The 17,895-nt window shown below is 34.4% G+C and overlaps 2 protein-coding genes across 5 annotated transcripts in view; both read right to left on the bottom strand.

Annotated features, from left to right (window-relative positions):
- Window positions 1–8,510, bottom strand: part of Cip4 (formin-binding protein 1-like Cip4) — a 168,019-nt gene extending 159,509 nt beyond the window's left edge. For 3 of the 4 annotated variants that reach the window (XM_074173074.1, XM_074173076.1, XM_023157355.2), the window contains exon 1: window positions 8,290–8,509. In XM_074173074.1, the coding sequence (XP_074029175.1) occupies window positions 8,290–8,334 (45 nt within the window). In that variant the 5' untranslated portion in view covers window positions 8,335–8,509. Of the gene's footprint in view, window positions 1–8,289 lie in introns of all 4 variants that reach the window. The other variant, XM_074173075.1, reaches the window with a different exon arrangement.
- Window positions 8,511–13,698: 5,188 nt separating this feature from the next.
- Window positions 13,699–17,895, bottom strand: part of Cortactin (cortactin) — a 44,424-nt gene continuing 40,227 nt past the window's right edge. Inside the window, exon 8 of the mRNA XM_074173073.1 lies at window positions 13,699–13,944. Coding sequence (XP_074029174.1) covers window positions 13,864–13,944 — 81 coding nt within the window. The 3' untranslated portion in view covers window positions 13,699–13,863. The remainder of the gene's footprint in view (window positions 13,945–17,895) is intronic.

Raw genomic sequence — 17,895 nt, 5'->3', positions numbered from 1 at the left:
CAAAAATATTGTTGAGAACTCATCATGACTTATTGAAAAAATCCTTCAAAAACTGAACAATCTGTATGAGAGTTTTCTCCAGTTTTTCGTTTGTATATTCACCGAATTCATAGTAATGGAAGGGGTTGCAGGAGGTGTATTTTTCCGCGACAAAATCGAGGACCATACCGGGTGTCAACGAATCTATTAGACAAGTCATAACTTCTAGACTATTAGGTGTATCAAAACGAGATTTGGTACAGATAAATGGTATGTGGAGAGGAGAGTTTTCACATATTTTTCACTTTCCGGTCACTTCCGGTTTCAGCGGAAATGGCTCCGGTTCTGAATTTTTAAATGGAACACCCTGTATATTGTAACATTTTTGGATTTCTGAGACAATTCTGGATCAGAAACTGACATTTCCGGAAGTTTTTCAGCCTACTTGATTTTTTCAGAGTCACTTTTAAAATTGCATCTAGGTGGCCATGATCGGACGTAAACTAATCTATGGACCTCAGGTGATATCAGAAAATTGCAATAGCGGAGTTTTAGTGACTAGTGTGTTGAATATGAATGAGACAAGTTTACAAAATAACATTTTCGTGTCTAACTATTATTTTTCAAATGGCGACCATTTTTTGACAAGCACTTTCCGAAAAAAGGATTTTTTGACAAATCTAACGATACTAATTTATTTGCGATTGGATTACAAATAAGAACATAAATTAAATATTACTGAGGAAAATACTCGATACAAATTCATTTACTTTTGTCAAGGGTGCCATGGATAGGAATGATGCATAATATTTTGCGGTTATTTCCATCAAGTCCACTTTGGAGAACAAAACGCTCACCTAGGTTATGACAGTGACATAAGCTTTATGAGCAGAAAGTAGAAGTTTCTCTTGATTTTCGTTAATTTTAGTTTAATTTTTCGTCGAAATAATGTATACTCAAAGTGAAAAAGTGGATATGTTGTTATTGTTTGGAGAATGCCACAGAAATTCAAGGAAAGCTGCTGAGTTGTATGCTCAGAGATATCCCAATCGGCAACACCCATCTCATCAGTATTTTCCCTATGTTGAGAGTCGTTTTAGGCAAGAGGGAAATCGAGACGCAGAACAGAGGTTTGTCATAAATGAGGAGACTGAGATTAACGTTCTTGCTATGGTAGAAGTTGACAAAACGGTTTCTTTAAGAGAAATTAGTAGAGAAATGCAGATAAGTCACGAATCAGCAAGAAAAATACTGAAAAAGCACGGATATCGAGCATTTAAATATCAGTTACATCAACATTTGTATGCTGACGACGGCAATAGAAGAGTAGTATTTTGTGATTGGTTGCTTCAAAATCATAGAGTTAACCCAAATTTTATCAACTTCATTCTATTTTCCGACGAATCACGGTTTACAAATAATGGCATGTTTAATAAGCAGAATTGTCGGTACTGGGCCCAACAAAATCAACATGCAATGAGAGAGGGCAATTTTCAAGAAAGGTTTGGCGTCAATGTCTGGGCTGGTATCGTTGGAAACAGAATAAATGGTCCAATATTGTTTCAAGGTCAGTTAACAGGGGTTAGATACTTGGGTTTTCTTCAAAATGAAATCGAGGATCATCTTAATGATATGCCTTTAGAAGTTTTACGGCAAATTTACTTCCAGCAAGTAAATTTGCCGGAGCACCACCCCATAATAGCAGAGACGTACTTGATTTTTTAATAGAGCATTTTAATAATAGAGTTATTGCAACCAACGGTCCAGTACGGTGGCCTGCCCGCTCACCGGATCTGACTGTGTTAGATTTCTTCATTTGGGGATATGTAAAAGAAAGGGTCTACTATGCAACAGCCCCAGCCACTCTCGAAATCTTAGAAGAAAGGATTCAACAGGCATTTAGAAGTATATCGCCTCAAATGTTACAAAACGTGTTGAGAGAAACAATTGAACGAGCTGAAATGTGTCTTGAACAAGGAGGGATGCACTTTGAAAATTTACTATAGTGGAATTTTCAAGAACTTAGGATATTGCAAAAAATCTAAGAGCATCGCTGAAATTATTAGTTAAATTTGTTAAATTTGTTGATCCAATCGCAAATAAATTAGTAACGTTAGATTCGTCAAAAAATCCTTTTTTCGGAAATTGCTTGTCAAAAAATGGTCGCCATTTGAAAAATAATAGACACGAAAATGTTATTTTGTAAACTTGTCTCATTCATATTCAACACACTAGTCACCAAAACTCCGCTATTGCAATTTTCTGATATCACCTGAGGTCCATAGATTAGTTTACGTCCGATCATGGCCACCTGGATGCAATTTTAAAAGTGACTCTGAAAAAATCAAGTAGGCTGAAAAACTTCCGGAAATGTCAGTTTCTGATCCAGAATTGTCTCAGAAATCCAAAAATGTTACAATATACAGGGTGTTCCATTTAAAAATTCAGAACCGGAGCCATTTCCGCTGAAACCGGAAGTGACCGGAAAGTGAAAAATATGTGAAAACATTCCTCTCCACATACCATTCAACTATACCAAATCTCATTTCAATTCTCCTAATAGTCTAGAAATTATGACTTGTCTAATAGATTCGTTGACACCCGGTATAGGTATCATAGAATACGCGGAAAATATCCTCAGCAGCACAACTTTTTCAAAAGATATATTTTTTTATCAAAATGATTGATGGGGTTGCAGGGGGTGTATATTTCCGCGACAAAATCGAGGACCATAAAGGTATCATAGAATACGCCGAATACTTTCGTTTTATGTGAAAATATTCTCTGCAGCACAAATTTTTCAAAAGATATGTAAAGGAATGTAAAGGTATTATTCAAAACGTTGAAAACTATCGTTTCGTGTGAAAATGTCCATGGCTGGCCATGAAATTATTGTTATAAAAGACAGTTCTTCATGGCTAGCAATGAATTTTAACGACCAATGGTGGCTTGGGGCACTCCTTTCCGTTAATGGTAAATTCCCCCAATTCGTGGCTGAAACCCATGGCTGCCTTCACACTGGTCTGTTTAAACTCAACAATTGTATTTTTTGAGAATATTCCTTTTTTGATCCTTTTTATTTCATTTGCTTTAATTTTTTTGTGAAAAGGGTTATTTTGTCCTTAGTGATCAGATAATGCAGTATTTAAAACCATGCTTTTTTCATAGTCATCAAAATTTACAAAAATGTTATCTAATAGAGTAGATGAAATATTTGTTACTCTGGTTGGTTCAAAAATAGTTTAGTTTGTACGTTGTCTTCAAGCAAATTGATAGTATAACCTTAAATGAAGTGAATTTTTCATGAACTGAATCGATTATTTCTTCCATGTTCTCAAGGAAAATATCGAATGATCCTAAGCAAGTTCTGTAAACACATACAATGAAAATTTTAATTTTTTTAATTACTACACTTCCACATTCCAAATTAAATAAATTTCATTTTCAATTATAAGACTTTTATTATTTTTGCCTCACTTTCACCACCTCAGACGGTCTGGAAAACTCAGAAGTAACATTCGTCGTGTTTAGTCGATCATCGGGTACGCAACATATCTCAGTCCCGTAGGGGTACAAAGTCGATATTTTTTAATATTAATCAGGCATGTCAGGATAACTGATGCTGTGATATATATAAGTGAGAAGTAAATGATGGGGTATTAAGGTTTTTTTTGGTATTTATTTAAGGTATTTTGAGAATTTTACTCAACAGTTTACTAAACGGGGACACGTGTTTCACTTCTTCACTTCCTCTTGAGAATTTCTGACTAATTTTAGGATTCTATTCCAGCAACTCTATCGGCAATTTCCCGATATTCTCGATTTTTTTTAATCGATAGGTTCTACAAGTATTATCATCAAATTTGCAGAACCAGATCGAAATGCTTGACTTTTTGAAAATTGAATTTGCAATAAATCCAGGCTCCAGGATGTTGAATCATAAATGCGGTGTGGTTGGGCTCTAGTTCACAACTAGTTTCAGTGTAGCTTTCACTGCAAGGCAGATAAAGAATCTCGTCGGCGATTGATGTCGAACGTTGGCTATGCAACTGACCGCCTTGGGGAGACTCGTCAATTTTCCATATTCGATCCCATAGGTAGTGCTTTAACATAGAGAGCTTTCATCGAACGCACTCAGACTTGTCCTTCAAGGACAGTTGAGTCCAGCAACGCATTTGTGGTTAAGACTGATGAAAACTATAGCGGGTCGAAACAGCGCTGTCTTGTGTTGAATCATAAAGGCATTGTGTATGGTCTGTAGTTTACAACTAGTTTGTCTTGCAGGGAAAGTTGCAGTGAGAGAATAATTGTATTCAGTCACTGTTGGCCTTGCCTCTTTGGAAGCAATTATTTAGGGACATCAGTTGATAAAAATAAACTCAAGAACCAAGGAAAATGCTGATTAACTTATAAATTATTTCGGTACTCTTGTCAGACGTTTTGGTAACCATCAATGTAATGGTGAAGAACTCGATGATGAACACCAAAGAAATTCAAAAAAGGCGAATAAATACTTGATACAAAATAACTGTGTTTGTTATTAGCATTCCTTTCAGAAAAAACAACAATTCTGGTGCCATAGACTCTTGCTAAATTTTCCATTGTATCCCATCGTTTCAAAACATCAGAATGATGTTTCTTGTATCTGATAGAGAAAAGAAGGATACATTAGGAGACAGCAGTTAAACTATTATCACATAAGCGCAATTACTTTTATTGCTATTCTCAAATACTCGTTTATCTGCAATCTACTTTTCATCTGTTACCAAGAATGAATCAGTTATAGGAAACTAATTTTTGGCGTCTTTTGGAAGAGTGAATCCAGTGATGGGCTGGAACAATAGTTGTACTGAATTTTGTCTGGAAGTGTATTGGAAGGTACAATTGAAACTTCTGCCGTAAAATGAATCATTGAAAACACTTTTCCCACGCCAGAACAAAAACACTGTCTTTCGGGGCGTGTTTAACTAACCAAGTCGGCATTATAATCCTTCTATAATATTTACTTTGGAGATGTTTTCTCACTGTAGAGAGAAACGGTTAATGAGTTTTCAAAATTTTCATACAAATATAGGAATGTATAAAGAATGCATTCCTGGCTGGCGTCAATGTTTTGATTGGTTTCCGGGTTTTGCAGTGCTCCTTTGGTTACAATCTCCAAACGTTTCAACTGTAACTGCGGCAGTTGAACTGCGCCACTGAAGATAACTGTAAAACCTGAAAACCAACCGAAACATTTTCATACAAAGTTTCGTATAATAAACTATCACCAGTTAAATATATATACATGGGAAAAAGCTCAGAGGGAAGTTTTATTTCTGCATTAAAGATTTTTTTCCTTGCCATTTGACTTCTGAAACAGCTAGAACCAGCTTTGAGAAGCCCACTTCTTATCTGCATTATTATTAACTTTTTGTTTTAATAAAAATAAATCAATTTGAGAATTCAAAATAATTTTAAGAGAAAGTACGTAAAATACCTGATTCAGTTAAAAGTGATTCAATAAAATAAATTAAAAATTGCAATATAAGTACCTATTGAGTAATTTGAAAGGGTTATATTTTTAGGAGTGACTAATTTTTGGGAAAGTTTTTGGCTTTCTACTACGAAACAAAGTCTGTATGTATTCTGGCGCCTTCAATAATAATTGTATTTAATCACTGTTGGCCTCTTTAGAAGCAATTATTTAGGGGTATTAGACAAGAATATATGGAGGATCAGTTGATAAAAATCAACTCAAGAACCAAGGACATAAAATATCGTAATTTATGAATGAAATGTGTGCTTTTTCTTATAATGTTATCCAAATTGGTACTGATGAACCCTAAGGCAAGTGTCTTACGGCGAAACATCGATGTCTACCAGTGAGCATGAGAGTGGTCCATGGAAGTGAAATTTTTATATTCATTTAGTATATACCTAGTGTGGAAACCCTGTGAATGATATCTGATTTAATTTCATAACGAATGTTTGGAATACAAACTGAGTAGATAGAAGTGTTTTATGTATAATTCAGTGTTCATATAAAAGTATTTAATAAAGTAGCTGTTTCAGGAAGACTTTTTCTTCCAGATTTGTGTCTGAAAGTTACTTCTTTGCATGATCTACACATCTATGTATACAGTTACTTCTTTTAAAATTGATTACTTCCTTCCTTTCTTTGGAAGATTCCCACTTTTTTCTGTATTAAGATGGAGTAGTAGAAAGCCAAAAACTTTATTTCCCAAAAACCTATTGGGTCCTAAAGCAAAACCTTTTATGCTCACTTTTATGTATAAGAAATCAAAATATTATGCATATGAAATCATTTTGTTACCTTATCTTTAAAGATATGTAAGTTAATGCAAAAAGAATGCAAAAAGAAAAAAAAAACAATTGAAAAAATACAAAATGGCTAACTTATACTTACTTAACAGGTGATTTTTTTCCGGTCCATATAAAAAAGTAAAATTAGTGATGGTTTGTCGAAGACAAAATAATGAATTCGAAATCTGTTAACAGCTTGGAAAGTGAAAAGGAGAGGCGTATTTAATTTTTACAGTATCTCCTTGAATAACATGAGAAAAAATGAAAAAAAAAATTGGCGAATTTTGGTTCTTTTTAAATATCACTGACAACAATCAGAATCTTCGAAATTTTGAAACTTCATTTAAATATAAATTGATGGATGAAGCCGTTACTACGTGGTGGGAGATCATCATGAAAAATGAGAATTAAAACTTCCTATGTTTTTTACCACTTTTATTTGTAACTAACGTTACTGCGGTTTCGTCCTATACGTACATTTTCAAAGTGTTGTGTTGTATTCGTTTAAAAATGTCCGTATAGGACGAAACTGCAGTAACGTTAATTATAAATAAAAGTGGCAAAAACATAGGAAGTTTCAATTTACATTTTTCATTCATTTAAATAAGTTCTGAATTGGGCAACTGTTAACCGACATTGTATCTCACACAATTTTCGATTTTCCCATGCTTGGCCCGCCTTGTCTTGGATAAACAGTACTTATTGTTGTTTTAACAACATATCTTCTTCATTTTCATATGAAAGGAAAGCTTCCATGAAAAGTTCACATTGCCATTCACCCAAGTTCAGATGATTGTTTTTCTTATTTTTTTATAGCTGCCTAGGGATAAAACAATCTCTTTTATCAAGTATAGTAAGAGGAATTAAATGGAAAGGTAGAAACTGGTTTTTCATGATTACCACTGACACAAAGGTTGTAGGAAATATAAAGGTCTACAACTTTGGTAGGTATAAATTTTCCACATAACCTAAAAATGTTCGATAAATATTCAAAAAACCGGTATTTTCGTTTTCGATTTTTTTCTGCTATGGAAATTATTAGTTTTGTAGGATAGTTTTTGGAAACGGTGCATTTTTTTATGTTATTCCCGACATTATACTGAGATTTTGGGAGTTAAACTGAGTAGTTCTGCTAGCATAAAATTTATGGCTGGTGAATACTTTTTCATCTAGTTGTGAAAAACAAGTGTTCTGAATTCCTACCATCATGTAGTACCATCCCAGAAAAAAATCGCGAAAATCTGTGAGTATGCCAAAAAAATGGCAATTTATATTCCAATATTTCAACCTAATAGATATATTCAGAATAAGCGATCAATGATGAAGCAAATATGAAAGTACAACAAATGGGGATGACAATAAATTTTTTTGATTTTCCCATCAATCCCAACTCAGGTGTACTGTAGTTTATTGCTACCGGTAGTGACTCATACAACAAACGAATGCCTAACATTACACCCTCTTATGGCGCATGCCACCCTCCCTGTTCGAAGAAATTACAACTCCATAAAGTCCCTAAAGATAGGGCCAAAATAGAGTCTACCTATGTAAAAATTAGCTATCAGATTTTTGACAAAACTATTCCAATACCATCACGTTTGTGTGAAATTGAAATAGTAGAATTATTTAAAGTTATTGTAAACAACATTTCAAGAAAATGGTAATTTTTTGATCACTTGAATCTCCCCTGGTAAACAAAAGATTTACTAAAATATTGAAACCAATGACATCCGAACAAAAAGCACCTGCAGGCGTGACTATAACTGGTACTCCAGTACCTGACCGCTCGGCCTCAACCTAACAGGTTTATTTCGACCGTTTAGGACCACAAAAATTTATGAAACAACTCAGATCTGTTTCAAATGAAAATTTCAATCCCAAAAATATGTGCTGGTTTCAAAAAACATTTTACAAATTGATGAAAAAATGTGTTCTTCTAGAGATCGGGTATTCTTTCACAACATATCAGTAAGAATCGCAAGATTTAAATTGAATTCAACTCACCCAAAGCTCAGTGCCCCAGTTCATGGTTTCGTTTATAGCGGTCATTAATCCAAATTAAAGAATCCACTCAACAAAAAACACTACACAACACGATTTGCTGAAGAAAATATATTCTTTACGAACTAAACACACTTCTTCTAATAACACTACCCAACATGGCTGTCTCACTACTGCTCCTTAATTCCGTGTACTTCAGATGAAGTCACAATGGATAATGAAAAAGATGTGACAAAGTTAGTGCGATCAGACACATCTAGCGGCTGGTAGAGGAAATAAATTAGTTCTAACTCTGAAAAGAAGAAGTTCACTTATGTGAAGAAAACTTTAATGCGATAGGGAAAAATTACTACCGATGACGCCAGTCTAATCTAAGCTAATTCTTTAGACAATGTCTAAGCATAGTATGAAGATTATCTTTACACTATGATTTTAGTCAAATTTCATTTGAGGAGACATCTTAAGAAAATAAAACAATATTTTTGGAGACACTGTGTTGATAAAAAATTTAAATGAATATACAATGAAATGAATGCAAAACTAATATATGTTAGGTAGTTAACACAAAATATAAAATTAAACAAATTGTAAGAACATAATGAGTAATAGAATGGTTATTTTCTTCGATGTAGCAAAACGATGAAATACCTAGTTAAAAGCTATGAGGAGTTCATAGTGTTTAGTGTTTCAAAGCGATCATTTTCTTCAAGTCGATAAAATGATGATGAAACAGAGCAGATATAAAACTGACAACTGTGAAATTAATATCTGGGTGTAGGTAATTATTGAGTTTGAAAAAAATGGACATTCATCTAGTCTAGACATACATTTTTAGGTCGAGTGATATTTCAACAAGTTTGAAAGTACAGTTATTAAAGACATAATGTTCCAATATATGATCAGAGTAGGTACATAAATGTATAAACTTGTTTTTTCCAACAACAGGACTTCATCGTTGAAATCTATCGGGCCTTATTATGAGACCGCAGAGCCGACACCCAAGTCACTTACTTGACATAACTGGATGAATTACCTTCACGTCGTGTATTTTTTCGATTTCAATGAAACTGTAACTATTCAGAATAATTTTTCGATTCGAATTGAAAATGTCTTATTATACTAATATGTTTCGATAAGGATATTGAGATTTCTGAATATCATATATAACATCATATATAAACTGTTTTTACTCAAGGTGTAGTTTGAATTAATGGATTGTATTTCATGAGATTTTGTGAATCACTTGAATGTGGTAATTCGTTTTTCATTTCAATCTCTTGTATCTGTTCATTTACATATCAATTTGAGTTGTCTCAGTAGAGTTAGGGTTTAGTCACTGTCATAATCATGATATCAAATTAAACCTATGAATTTCTCTAGCTCTAGAGCATTTATGCAATCATATAGTTCATGATTTGATTCTATTGTTTTAATATGCATCATGATGCATAACTAGGCTCTTAGAGTCGCCTATTATAGTCACCTATCATTCATGACACCTAGGATGTTAATCTCATGGGTGTCGTTTTATCTCTTTCAATTTTATCGCTGAGACATTTAGACTTCGGAGCCCACCATTATCAAGCCTGTCGATAATAAACTACATAAAGTACATGGAACGAATATATCTTTATTAACGGCGAATTGGGTCAGTGGTTATATCGGTATTAAGTCTCAACCCTGGGATCCAAAACCAGATATTTTTCTCGAGAACTCATTTAGTTGAAGGTGGATGATTCTGCTACATCATTGAATAATTCAAAAAACTTCTAGGATCAAATCATGACATGGAAATACCTATGTGCAATCGACGAGATCTGACAGATAAATTAAAACGTAAAATTTGCGACAGTTTCTCAAGAAGTGGTACTCAAGAAAGGAGAGTGTGGTATGATTGCCATAGCAGATGTCCTTGTAATCTTTTTGAGTCGATGATACAAGAATATTAGACTGATCTACGGAAACAACCCGATGAACGAGAAAGTGAAAGAACAGAAAAAGACAATGTTGATGAACCATTAAAGCAACTAGAAAAAAACGAAGTCAAGAAACGTCAAGAAACAAATTCACAAGGGTATTATTCTTGATCCTCTACGCCTTCTCAGGAAACACGATTCTCGGACCCAATGACCGCTTACTTCACGGTTGTTTTAGTCGTCAGTGGTTAACGATGCTGGCACGCCCTCCCAATGAGACGGAGCTTCGGGTATAAGACCTGGTTAGAAACTTTTTTATTGAAAAAATAATAGTGAATTAGCGAAGATGGCCATATATCATCTTCGGCCTTTGGTAGCCTGCACTACCACTTACCCAAACCAAAAACGACAACACAGTCAGGCGCACCTAAAAGGAACAACCCAAAACTTCTTTAGATACTGGGTGGTTAGCCCAATATACTTGGCTACCGAAACTAGAGGAGGTGGCTCTTCCAACCGCCATTTCGTAGCAATACGGCAACGTATTGCTACAGGAGTAGGTAGTAAGCCTGTACCAGGGTACATGGCAAAAATGTTTCAATCTGTGATGTGAAACACATCCGGAGCATGCCGCCTTCTCCGGCTGTAATCTTAGTCTTCTCTTCGGCGGGAGCAGGGTTATGTAGCTCCTCTTCAGCCGATCGTCTCCAGCAATATATGATCGGAAATGCAGGGCGCTTCACAGAATTACGCTCTGAAGCTACAACAAATGACACGTTTGGATGAAGACTTCCATAATGTTTTACAGAAGAGGCTGATCGATATGGCAATTCGAGATCGCCTTCAAATCGTTCTCTGAACCGAAAGGGCGGTCATTCGGCTCGGAAGTTTGCAAGATGGATAGACAAAATGAAAGTTGACAAGACAGCATGCATCCCGTAACTAATGTGTGATGGATTGCAAAACGTGTTCATCATAATTCAAGTCAAGACATGCTGCTGATTGCCAAGTAGCACTTGGCAATCAGCAGCATGATAGTGGCTGCTAAAAATTCACTAGTGAGGTGAGCGAGAAGTATCGTGGAAAATTTTGATTACCACGAGAAACATCGCTTACTCTAAGAGCCTCTGCGAGTTGTGAATAAGCCGCCGAATGCTGATCGGACGGAGATCTTCTAGAATAACTACATGAAAATCCGCAGTCACTCAAGCTAAATTCTCCAACATACTTCGAAGCAATCTTTACAGAGCTTTAACTCAATGAACTCCATAACCCTATACCTAGATGATGTTCAAAGAGCCCTTGTGAACTTGTGATGCACTGTTTGGAACCTTTTGTGTAGTAATGAATATTACTGGAGTTTTTTCCCAACACTAAACCGTTATTTTAACACCTCGACACGTATTTCTATCACCAAGTGATCATCTTCAAACTCAGTTTGATCCAGTAATATTTAGCCCTTGCGAGTTGGAAAATTGTTGCTGCTTCTGGCCCAGATGGGCGAGGTAGCTGGTTTTCAACTACTGGAGAGCAGAAGATTCCGGAATCGTTTGTCGAGGAGCGGGTTCCTATCCCTAAAAAAGGAGAATTTCCGATTCCAAAAAATTCCAGACCGATAACATGCTTGAATTCGTATTATAAGTTATATACGGACAACTTATACATACAAATACTTTCGCCCGTCAATCGAGTATTCGAACGGATATATAGCCATAGGGGGTTAAAGGAGTCGCTGGATGCAAGGAGAACATGCTCATAGACAGATGTTACAAGTGTAACTTTCTATGTTTTGGATTGATTACAGCAAGACATTTATATAATGATTGTTTGAAGATGGTTGATAATGTTTCATGGTGAGCAAAAAAAACCCTAAACTGAAATCACAATAAAATAAAATACAAACAACAATTGAAAATTTGGACGATTGAATATCACCCAAACACGATTGTGGATACTAACAATCGAAACATCGTGAAGTAACTTGGCTTGAAATCTTCAAAGTTTCATTTCTATTTTATTGTAATTTCAGTTCAGGGTTTTTTTGCTCAATATAATTGTTTTTTCCGTTTTTCTTTTTAGTTTCATTGACACCTTCAGGAATTTCAAATCATTTTAGATAATGGAAGTCCAAACTAATGAAACTCAAGGCATTCAATATATCCCATAAGCTCATTTTGCATTTGCTCAGGTTAGAGCTTGAACAAAGTGGGTTATACTTTTCCCGACATCAGAGAGATCGAGGACTTTTGAGTTTCTTCTTAACAGAATAATGATATTGGATGGAACACGTGAAGTCATCGGGAATTCGAAATTCGTTCTCTCTCGACTCCAACTAACCTCCCTGTAAATTTAGTTCAGGAGCGAGTCTACAGAGGAGATGGATGTCGAGTTTACGACTCCAACTGACCTCCCTGTAAATTTAGTTCAGGAGCAAGAGCTTCTCAACTCCTGATCCAACAACTGAACCTTAAAAAAAAGGCTTGGTGGTGCAGCCAGGAAACGACCGAGTCGTCTCCTGAAGAGCAGGGTACCTTATGAAACCGCTTTGCACCAAATTCTTGAGCGGCGTACGCAGAATCTGTCTCAGGTGGGGGAATAAACCCCCCATGAGCAGGTTAGCAAACGTTTGCGCTCAGCTAATGATTCACCACAATCAGAGGCGAAAAAGCCCTGCACAGCTGAATCTAAGGCATCGTCAGGTGTAGCTGACGTGCAAAAACCCTCATATGGGAAGGTTGTCGTGGGTATCAAGGTGGGAATCTTGCAACTTGACTCTCCGACTACCTCATTAACTGAGCATATACTTTGTGCCTGCCCCGCTGGAGACCGAATCAGGTCTTTAGAGTTCGGCAGAGCCTTACTCTTACCATCAGACCTGAAAGACCACTCACCATACAAACTAATCGGCTTCGTTAAGCCGATTAGTTTGTACCCTCCACCGCTACCCGCGGTGGAGGGTCGAATAGACCCACTCACTTTGGACCTAACCTAACCTAACAGTCCGAAATACTCTCGGACACTAAGTTAAACCAGAACACATTTTGAGGAGACCACTGTGCCACCTATCGTATATTTGAAGAGATGAAGACTAGAAAATACTGTTGATAATGTCCATTTTGTTATGTAGCGTATTCTTGTAGTCAGTTCAAATGTTATCTAACCTCAATCATCAATTATTTAAATCAAATAAATAAAAAAACATCTTAGAAAATAGCCCAAACAAATTTCCGCATGAATCAGCATGAGCAATGGGAACAGTTCTCAACAGTTCAGCCTCGAGAGCAAGAACGATTTGGGACGCTTCAAGACAGTTTAGGATCATTTCACAGTATGTCTATTTGTAATCTAAGGGGATTTATTATACTCATATACATATAGAATGTAGAAAAAAAATTACGAATACTGGTCTGCTTAGAAACAGTTGAAAAACAGACCTTGTGACTTTTTTCTATTTATTTTATGAGTACATTTTGTTGTTGAATAAAACTATGTAAAATAATTATAATAAAATTTATTTATAATAATTAATGGAATAATAAAATGTGATATTGTTTGTTCAGGATAAAATAATATTGATAAAATATTGTTAAAATTGCGTGTTTGCTATTGGAGCAAATTATTATTAAGTACGATGTCCTGGTTTATTGAAATAATAATTAATTCAATCATCACATTGAACATAATTGGCTGGAAAGAGTCCATATTTTCCTTTGCACATTCCTCGCCACCATCCTTCATCAATCTGAAACAGAAAAATTATATGTTAGTGAAAACTTGAACAAAAAAACCATTTATAGTAACAGTTGAGCCAATAAAATTAATGATAATGGATACTTGAATGGCTGAACCAGGGCAAACTCCTCAAAGTTAAGATTCGTGCTTTCATTGTGAGTACTCTGATTTTATGTAACTTGAAAAGATTTTTGCAGAACTTCAATCATTGTCTTCAACTGACTTCTAATCCAAATCCAGGAACCGATCTTAATTTATTTTTCCAAGAAACATACAATGGTTACAGCAAGGAAAAAACAATAATCCAAAAAATTAACCTTAACATAACTAAGTACGAACAGAGTACACAAAAAAAAGTTAAATCAGAACTGTGCCTTGAAAAAATTATAAATATACATTCATATTCATACATATACACATATTATATACATTCATATATGCTAGAATATGTTTAGCAACATGAACATCAATGTACTCATCAGATAATATATCTATACAAACAAATATTTTTTCAAAGTATTCCAGAATGTTTGTTTATAATTTTTTTAAAGCATTCGGTACCTCATTATAAAATTTGACACCTTTGTAGTAAATCGAATTTTGCCCAATATTTGTTTTAATTTTCATTAATTTCAGATTGCCCGAATATCTTATCAAATTGGTCACCATTGATTTTGGAAGTGAAATTTGAATGTTTGAGCTTATTTTTGGCCAATTAAATGAAGGTACATAATTTGAATTTATGTAAGGATAACAAATCTAATAGTTTTTTGGTTTATACAAGTTGACTGTAGGCTCCTTGTAGTTCAACTTGTATATACACCTTACAATTTTGTTCTGAAGTTTTTCAATTGGTTTCAATAAGGAATTTGTTGCTATTCCCCATACTGATATAAGATATTGAATTTTGGAATATACTAATGAAAAATAAATCAATTTAAGGTATTTTAGCGGTACAACATTTCTTATTTTGAATAAAATTCCAATTATGGGAGCTATTTTTTCATATTGTTTCAATGTATTTTCTCCATGATACATTTTCATCTAGAATAAGACCAAGAAATTTAGCACTAAGAGAGTATTTAATATTTTCATTATTAAATTCAACTGGATCTTTTGAATCAATTGATATAGGCCTTTTTGATATGAACATATATGAAAATTTTTAAAAATTCAGTGTCATTTTATGGCATTGAAGCCAAGATATTTGATCAAGGTATTTTGAAATTAAATATAGATATAGAAATAAAATACTTTGTCTAATTTCCACTTACTTAACTTATTGATATTAATAAGACCAAGGTTTCGGTTTTCACACCATTCTCAAGTATTTTAACACTACTGACCTAAGAAAAATATTGGGGTATATATATCCGAGAGTAGGTAATAAGATATATACCTACATTCATTAATACCAACTACATAAACTTCAAACTGTGATTAATTGCGTTGTCATCTTTATAAATTCAAAAGTGGAGACCTACACAAATCTGTTTGTTCGTTGAGGGTTCTATATTTTGAGTTTTTAATTGATTTCCATGGCTTCCAACAAATTCATTTTCCTTCCTCTACTACATGAATGTAAGATTTTGAGGTTTTCCTTACTTATTTTGTGGTTTGTTTCTTGTAGATGTTCGTACATAGAAGATGTTTTGTCTACACTGAAGTGTTCGCTGAGTCTTACTTCGAAATTTCTGCCGGTCTGGCCTGCATATACTGCAGAGCATTCATTACATTCTATTCTATATATGCCATATATATTCTATATATGCCAGGCATATATAGAATAGAATATAGGCATATACAATTTATTGAATAGCTCAATTGGTACATTAATAGAAAATGCTAAACTCATTGTTAACATTCATAGTGTCAGTGAAACACAGTGTATAGAAATTTTGCGGATCTATGTGATGAAGAGAAATTGTTATGATGAAATAATACCTGACAAAAAATCTCCAACAGGTTTTCGATCATATTCTACAAGTTTTGAATCTGATATGTTGCTATATTGATTCTCATGAAGCAGATGAAAATTCGAAAATTTTAAAACCCAAAATGGAATAATTCATTAGCTTTAAAAACAGTTTTATCTGGATTGAGAGAGCCTTTGTGGACTACAATTTGTTGTATGAGACCCACTGGTTTGAATGAAGTCTTACAATTCATTATTCAAAAAGAAAATATCAATTATTAAAATCAATCGAATAGTTTCCATAAAACAAAATAGTAGCCAAATGAGGTCATAATCTAATTGAAATTAGTCGTCCTCAATCTGGGTTATCACGGTGACTGTACATACTAACTCCAAGAAAAATCTGATTGTTGAAATACTATTTCAGAATCCTTGTAAATCAGTCAAAAACAAATTATTTTTCAACCTGTTCTTACATTCACCATCAAAATCATAAATAACGATCTTACTTGAGAAGAAACCTAGAATGACAGTTCAACTTTCTTGAAAAAACTTTGAGAAAGGAATAATCGATTTTGTAAAAGATTGTATCTCCCCTAATGTAGCTTTTCATCTTTACTTTGAAATGACAGATAATTACAAACGATTTTGTGGGCGAAATGGCGTAGAATAAATCTAAAACAAGTACTATTCCCAAACACCAGAACTGAACTGCAACACTCTTCAAGACGCACGTTTCACCAACCAAGTTGGTGTGATTTGAGAAAATTTTAAAATGGTCTTTGGAATTCAAAAGATGTAATATCAAACTACCTGATACCAAAGATAAAAAAGAAAATTTTAGAACTGATTCAGGCATATCATGAAAATAAAAGTAATCATAAAGATATTGAAAAGACAGAAAAAAAAACAGAGTGTGAAATATCTCAACAGCAAATCATTTGCTGATTTTACAGCTACCGACATAGCTGTATATTCTAATAATTTTTCACATCATGACATACCTATTCAAATTGTAGTTGACAATGGATCTGAATTCAAAAACACAGATGAACAACCTCTCAGACTGCACAAAATGTATGTAAAATCTATATTCAGATTAAGCAAAAAAAAAAAAACGGTAGGAAACCGTTTTATATTGAAAAGGGTTATGTTTTTAGGAGTGACTAATTTTTGGGAATGAAAGTTTTTGGCTTTCTATTCTCCATCTTGATTCAAAAAAATGTGGGAATCTTCCAAAGAAAGGAAGGAAGCAATCAATTTTAAAAGAAGTAACTCTATATATAAGATGTGTAGATCATGCAAAGAAATAACTTTCAGACACAAAATGGAAGAAAAAGCACTCCTGAAACAGCTACTTCCATATAAACATTGAATTACTGTTTTCTGGTGCAAATTTCACTATCTCCATATGGAATCGGCCGATGTGTGAGTCGATGGTTCAAGCCGCAGGCAGAACGCTCTATTTTCACTCACTAGAGTCCAACCCGTGTTAGGAATCACACGTTAAAAGGTAAAACCTCGTTAGTCCTTAGCTCGCACAAGTTTTGACTTTTGATGGTTGTCGTTGGTAGGGGTGCGATAGCTGATTAACGGAAAAAACATATTTTAAACATAACTAATTTAAACAAATACACTGCTTGGTGTAAAGAGCAGAAAATGATGTGACAGCTACAGCATCGTCAGGATCTACTGATATGTGGGTTAGTGGTCTTGAGCAGATGCTAACTAGAACTCCGCAGAATTACCTTTTATATCTTGAAGCAAAACAGACACCTTTCATAGCATGCCAAATGAATGTACGATCATCAAATAAGTTCCTTGATGTGAAAAACCTTGTCTAGCTTAACATTTTCTCAGCAGACCATATTATTCACTGCATTTAAGAAAGTTATAACAGAATCAAGTTTGCCTTCTTTCACATGATCTAGTTATCTGGTGAAATCGATAAGGCTTTAACCGAGTTTTAGCAATGTTTTCATCGTTTCCATAAGGACCACTTGAGGAAACAGATTCGGTTTTGATTAATTCATCTTTCAGTAAATT

The sequence above is a fragment of the Leptinotarsa decemlineata genome, unplaced genomic scaffold (assembly GCF_025532065.1).
Source record: "Leptinotarsa decemlineata unplaced genomic scaffold, Ldec_3_MD MMD2_tig00000199_RagTag_RagTag, whole genome shotgun sequence".
In the NCBI taxonomy this organism is placed as follows: Eukaryota; Metazoa; Arthropoda; class Insecta; order Coleoptera; family Chrysomelidae; genus Leptinotarsa; species Leptinotarsa decemlineata.
The sequence above is the reverse complement of the archived record's forward strand: the minus strand, read 5'-3'. Positions and strand labels throughout refer to the sequence as shown.